At 51.1% G+C, this 6,644-nt stretch overlaps 1 protein-coding gene across 1 annotated transcript; it reads left to right on the top strand.

Moving 5' to 3' along the window:
- Nucleotides 1-233: 233 nt before the first annotated feature.
- On the top strand, nucleotides 234-3,050 carry LOC109744869 (uncharacterized). Its single transcript, XM_020304014.4, has 6 exons — nucleotides 234-660; nucleotides 737-868; nucleotides 978-1,212; nucleotides 1,321-1,543; nucleotides 1,802-1,918; nucleotides 2,616-3,050. The coding sequence occupies exons 1-5, from the start codon at nucleotides 301-303 to the stop codon at nucleotides 1,902-1,904; spliced, it is 1,053 nt and encodes a 350-aa protein (XP_020159603.1). The 5' UTR covers nucleotides 234-300; the 3' UTR covers nucleotides 1,905-1,918; nucleotides 2,616-3,050.
- The last annotated feature ends 3,594 nt before the right edge of the window (nucleotides 3,051-6,644 follow it).

Below are 6,644 nucleotides of genomic sequence, written 5' to 3'. Positions count from 1 at the left end.
GACTAGAGTGCTTCATCAGCAAGAGAATACTTTCAAAAAAATAGTCTAGAGAATATTTTTTTCCAGATAACTAGAAAAAACATTACTCGCTCCAAATGTCCACTTTTTTTTAAAAAGAAAGAAATATCCACTTTGTTAAGATGGGACGGCCTAAGCTCACCACATTTGAAACTGCAACAGGACCATTTTAGCCCATATGTTAGATGGGCTTTCGCAAAATCCGAACAGCGTTTTCAGTTTCTTTCGGCCCCTTATCCACATCCGCAACCCCCACATCCCCTTCCCACCGAATCCAGCACCATGCCATTGCCGCTGCCCGCCGTGGGCACGGTCCCCGCGTCGGCGATAGCTCCGGTCGCCGCCGCCGCGGCAGCAGCACCCCTTAGGTACCGTCCCATACGACTCCGCGCATCTCCCTCGACGGTTTCCTCCCCTTCAACCTCTGCGATCTCCAGCCCGCCGCCCCCGCCGTCTGCGAGGCATTCCCGCAAACACCTGGCGGGCAGAGGCGACGCCCCGGCGAGGCCCTCAAAGGGCCGGGTGTTCTTCCTCGACGTCAACCCGATATGCTTCCGCGGATCCCAGCGTAGCCTCAGCGCCTTCGCGCGCTGGCTCGCGCTCTTCTTCACGCACGTCAGCCTCCGCGACCCCGTTGTCGCTGTGAGTACACCCCAGACCCCACATAGGAGTTGTTTTGTGTTTTCAGTGAATTCTTAATTCTACCTCGATGTGCTAGGTCTTTGATGGGGCAGGCGGGAACGAGTACCGGAGGCGGCTGCTGCCGTCCTACAAAGCGCACCGGACTCGCGGCGTAGGCACCGGTGCCGATTCACGCGTGGTTGACGTGCTCCGCGAGTGCAATGTTCCGGTGGGTGGACCAGAGATGACAGACACAGTTGTGTTAATTGCGCAATCCACAATGCTCTCTTTGTCACAATTCTTTCTGATCCTAATGCTTTTGTGAGCGGCAAACTCAGGTTGTGCAAGTCGATGGATACGAGGCAGATGATGTAGTGGCTACCTTGACAGAGCAAGTATTACAGAAAGGTTATAGAGTTGTCATTGCCTCACCAGACAAGGACTTCAAGCAGTTGATATCTGAAGATGTTCAGTTAGTTATGCCCATTCCTGAGATTGGCCGATGGTCCTTTTATACGCTGAGGCATTATGTTGCACAATACAAGTGCGATCCAACTGTAGATTTGAGCCTCAGTGAGTATATATCTTGTACAATAATCTGCAACTGTTCATTTTTTGTTTTCATTACTTGCAGTCGGGTTTTACCTTTTCAACTTATCAATTAGAAGTTATGTTGTGTAGGATGCTTTATGGGTGATGAAGCGGATGGTGTTCCCGGAATCCAGCACCTGGCTCCTGGTTTTGGTCGCAAGACTGCAGTGAAACTACTGAACAAACATGGTTCATTAGAAAACCTACTTAATACAGCTGCAGTTAGAACGGTAGGCAAGGAGTATGCCCAGGATGTTCTAGTCAAGCATGCAGATTACTTGCGGAAAAACTATGAAGTTCTCAGCTTGAAGAGGTATGAAGTTTTTAAAACAACATGCAAGCAAAACTTTACATTTGATCATATCCATATCTTGGCACATATATACAGTAAATAGCTTCATGTACTATTAGGGCATGGCGCTTGCCTTCTATTTCTTTACCAAGCAAGTGTGCAAATGTAGTAGCATACTGGAAGTATGGTTACAGTCTTATCGATATGTCTTTACAATAATGTTGAACTGAATTCTTGGTGGGGTTTGAAAAAATGAGTCGCTACTTTCTCCTCAAACAGGGATGTAAATGTTCAGCTTGATGACAGATGGTTATCAGCGAGGGACACTTGTAATGACACCAGTGTGTTATCTGACTTCATTCTTAAATTCAGCAAAGGATAGAAGCTAAATGGCAGGTAAAAAGAATATGGCACCAATTCTGCTTCTTCCTCTCAAGCTCTATTTACCATCAGACTATCAGTTAAAAAAAGGGTTTCAATAGTTAGATGAGGCAGTCTATTGACAAGTTTCTTGGTAAGAGTATTTTTGTCACAGATCATTGCTTGTAATATACTGAAATTGAAGTGTTCTTGGAATGGTCATTTAATGCATAAATTTAGTCGTACAATCATAAGCACCTTGGCTGCAAGCAGGAAAGCTTGGGGAGTCTCTTTTGATGTCCTGGAACAAACTGAGAGTAGTACATTGTTGTATGAACTGAGTAGGAAGTTGTTCTGAGAATTCTGGTAGCTGCCGGTTGCTGTCTACTCCCTCCGTTCTTAAATATTTGTTTTTCTAGAGATTTCAACAAGTGACTGCATACGAAGCAAAATGAGTGAATCTACACTTTAAAATATGCCTATATATATCCGTATGTGGTAGTCCATTTGAAATCTCTAAAAAGACAAATATTTAGGGACGGAGGGAGTATCATTTAACAGGAGGGCCTTTAATGTTATCACAGTTTGCAGCACAGGCACTCAAACTATTATTGTTGGTTTCCAGAGTCGTTCAGGCTGCAAACATGTCAGGAAACAGTGTCCTTGTGGAACGAACTGTTGTGTGGTTTCGGTTATACTGGCATTACTCAGTGTGTGTTTATGGCAATTCTAGGTTTCAGAGCTGGAACGAGCAGAGACCGTGTCTAACCAACCCACGCTGCTTTCATCTCGTCGAACGAGAAGGTGATGCTGGCTACAAGATGCGGAGATGTGGTCCAGGAGCAGGCCAGTACTAGTACGTGTGCAGCGTCACAGTGACCCATCGTCTCACCCGAAGACGGGCACCGGACATGCTATCTCAGCTTTTTTGTCATGCTAGTAGCATATCTTAAAGGAGCCAACAAAGATTCAATTCAAGAAGGGAGAGCATCTGCAGGCAGAGATCTGATCTGATCTGATCTGATGTAATGTAATCCTCGGATGCTACTACTCGCTGCTGCTAATTGAATACTGCGTGTGTTGGTCTCGCTTCGTGGGACGCTGGCCAAATCTAGCGAGGCTTTGTTGTGGCATCGGATGACCACCAGGCTAGACTGCGTATGATAAATCTGCTCTGCTTGTTTGTAGTAGTAGTACGTAGCTTTTTCTTTCGTTGATTGATTGATTCAGTTTGATAATGGAGAATTTCACGACGGGCCCGCGGGAACGGGAAGCTATGGAATGATTCGGAAAGAGCATCTTGCTCCCTCGAAAAGCATGGCCTGGGCCTGTGGATCTCCGGGACTTGATCGCTCCTGACATGTGCAAAGGCTCCAAAAAACGGCAGCGCGGACGGTGGAGCATCGGTCTTGCGACCGTTGCCATCGAAATGGAATCCAAGGTCCAGCCTAGGAACGGATTCAAATGCTACCCCGTTCTAAAGAATCTAGCTGAGGCTGAAGGGTCACTGGTTCAGCTACTTGACCTTCTGAGGCAGTAGAGTAAGACAGGATCTGTTTCAGAATGCTGTCTGTTTTCCCCTTCATGTTTCTCCATGGTGCTCTGCTCCGGCATAAAATGACCTACCAACACTATACTGTTACCGACCAGGGAATTTGTTATGGTTTGCAGCTGGTTTCAGCAAACATGATTACTGGAGTGAGCTAGCAGCGCTTTTCCCGGTTCCCCAGATACTGGAGGAGTGCTGCACTTTGGATTTCATTCATTCACACTCCGATCTTCACTGCATACGAGTAGCTTTTTACACTTTCCTTCATCTTATCTGCGAGTGTCCTGGCTCTTCGGATCCTGACGGCACGGCAGATATGGCTGACCCAAAACGTGCTCTAGCCAGTGCTTAATAATCGGAAAGCTCGTACGCTCACCTTCATCTCAGCATGTGTGCATGTGTCGTGTTCTATTCTCTCTGCCCTACTACGTTGTTTTTTCACGTCGATATATATAAAGATCCAAAGATTGGACGGAGCGCTAAGCCCTAGTCACCCCGAGCTACGCCGCTCCCGCCTGATCAGTTCATTCTCGCAGCAGTACCACGGGCGGGCCGCTGTTGGGCTGGTCCCGATCCAAGGAATCCGATGGCGATGGGGTTCGCCGCACATGGGTGTCCGCCATGTTGGCTGTTGCACTCCTGCTGGGTCCTGCCCCGCCGCGCGCTGCGCGTGATCTGCGGTGCCACGTCGGGGCATCGGCGCGCCGTTCCGGCCAAGGTTTTGGCCGGACCTGCGGCATCCGCCGTCGTGGCGCCGGTCGATCCAAACGCCGTCGCCCTTGTCACGCGGTCGGGAGGAGGGTGACCACATGATACCCACCCGGCCCCCACGTCTCGTCTGCTCCTGCGTTTTCCTCCGATCGCGCAGGCCTGGCGCGTGCGCGGCGCGCGAGGTGAGCGGCGAACCGGGAAGTGACGAGCGCAACGGGAAGCCGTGCAGTGCAGTTCACGCTTCCTTGTGGAGTTACAGTCTACGGTCCCTCCCTCCCAACTCCCACACATCTACGTCTACTCCCCGGATACGGTGGAGCAGCACGCGTGCACGGTGGTGTACGAGCGGCGTGCTCCATGGCCGATGGCCCCGGCCGGTTCCGGCTTGGTCCCGGGCACCCACCGGGAGGAGCCCAGTCCGGACCGGTCCATTCCAACTACATGCACGAATGATGCGCTCACGGCGGGGACCCCGAACGCGATGCACGGGGACAAATTAGTAGCGCAGGGACTCGACTACTAGGGAGCGATCCGTGTACCGCGTTCGTCCTCCCAACGTGATCGATCATCGCTGATCGCTTCCCTCGATCTCTCGCCCACTAGGAACTTGAAGATCCAAGCACAAATGCATACACGGCCCCCACTCGCTCTGGAACGACATGGCCACGCAGGCCAAGCAGAGTGACTGACGCAGCGAACAGAAAGTTTCGGAGCGTGGAGCCATGCCCCGCTGCCCTGGAGCTCGTCGTGCTCACTCAGCCAGCCCTGCCGGCGGCTGCAGGGACCATCATTTTTATATTTCTATTCCCTACTTCCATCTATATAGGTCCTAATGTGTTTTTCAAGACAGCCTTTGACTATTGATAAAACTAATAATACATGAGATGTATAATGTGAAAATTATATCATTGGAAGCTGCTTTCACATACGAATTTGACGGTATGCTTCGTGTAACTTGCATGTCATATATTATTGCTCTAACACTTGATCAAAGTTAGCCTCGAAAAACGATTAGACCCTATATAGATGGAAACTTGATCAAAGTTAGCCTCGAAAAACGATTAGACCCTATATAAATGGAAGGAGGGAGTAGTAATTTTGCCTCTGGAATTGGCCTATGGCATGGAACTGCACTGGGCTGGTTCACGGCGGCCTCGCCCCGACAATGAAGCAAGCCCACGGCTCCGACAGCCAAGCACGCGTGCCCGTGTCCTCATCGCCATGGGCAAGGCGGCAAGATGAAGGTCGGTAAATAGTTCCGGAGTAGTGGCATTTAACCCTGCCCCGCGACCCAACCAGGCAGCACCGGACAAGACAACACCGATAGCACGAGGTCGAAATAAATTTGCCTCCCGCCTGCCACGAGTAGTGGCATTTAACCAGCCATCCGATCTTCGGCCATGGCAACAATCTGGCATCCGCATATGGAGGCGGAGGGCGACACGTCCCGGTGGCCCTGAATAAATGTGGCACGCGATCGTCACACACGACATTGGTGCATGTCCGTCCGTCCGTCCATGACACCGCCTAGTAGAGAGGATCGTCGCCAAGCCGCAACCAAAACGGGCCCTATGTCTTGCTCGCCTTTGTTTGCCAAAGCCCTTTGCCGGGCATGCAAAGAGCAGTAATCACAGCGCGTCAGTGCCAAAAATGCACCAAAGCCCTCCCCTCCCGTCCTTCGATGAAAGTTGCTACAGTCACAAGAAAGAAATTCGACTATACAAAGCGGCACATGGCCGGCCCTGCCCATGGTGAGGACGGACGGACATGACCTGAGGAGGAGGAGGGGCTGCGTGCCCTTTTGGTCCTTGCCTCGGGTATTTTACTGGCCGCTGCCGCCGTGGTCAAAGGGAAAGGCGACTGCACAGTGCGCGCCGCACCGTTTGTTTATTCCGCGACACAGCTGGGGTTGGGCCTTCGGCGTCGTTTTTCCCTTCGGTTTCCGCGGGTTGTTTCGGGGGACACGACACGGTGACTGCCTTGGAACCGGGCCGGCTCCTCCGCCCCCGCTGGATGATAGATGGATGTTCTTCCCACCCACGATTAGTTTATGCCCCCATCATTTCGTGACAGTACAGTAGCAGGGGAGGGGAGCACCAAACGCTTTCTTCTCCTTCTTAATTCGGCCTGCAGCCTTGTCCCACCCTCTTGCCGCCGCTTGCTTTCTCCTCAGCCCAGGCTGCCCAGGTATGTGATGTACTGCCAACAACGTCGTGTTACAAATGGCGTCCTTTTCATCCCCAGAAACGCTGAGCAGTGAATTTTGGGAGAAAACATGTCCCATGATCGCCTCGGCGCCAGATTGTCCGGAGTTGTTGAGCCACACCAATAACTTCGCCACAGATCCTGCCTTGCTGGAAATGAGCAACGCGGATCCGGACGTACAAGGAGAGGGCGCAACTGCTTCCTCTAACGAACAACAAGAGGCAGCGGAAATGAGGGGACGAACCGCACGTAACGAGAGTAACATGGGATTGATGAATGAATGATGGCAGCAGGTAC

Source organism: Aegilops tauschii, chromosome 3 (assembly GCF_002575655.3).
Source record: "Aegilops tauschii subsp. strangulata cultivar AL8/78 chromosome 3, Aet v6.0, whole genome shotgun sequence".
Taxonomy (NCBI): Eukaryota; Viridiplantae; Streptophyta; class Magnoliopsida; order Poales; family Poaceae; genus Aegilops; species Aegilops tauschii.
The sequence above is the reverse complement of the archived record's forward strand: the minus strand, read 5'-3'. Positions and strand labels throughout refer to the sequence as shown.

What these genes read in the sequence shown, in the direction of transcription:
- LOC109744869 (XM_020304014.4), top strand. Translation starts at nt 301, where the DNA reads ATGCCATTGCCGCTGCCCGCCGTGGGCACGGTCCCCGCGTCGGCGATA. An exon ending in TCCGCGAGTGCAATGTTCCG is followed by an intron (nt 869 to 977) that starts GTGGGTGGACCA and finishes CGGCAAACTCAG; the next exon opens with GTTGTGCAAGTCGATGGATA. An exon ending in GAAGTTCTCAGCTTGAAGAG is followed by an intron (nt 1,544 to 1,801) that starts GTATGAAGTTTT and finishes CTCCTCAAACAG; the next exon opens with GGATGTAAATGTTCAGCTTG.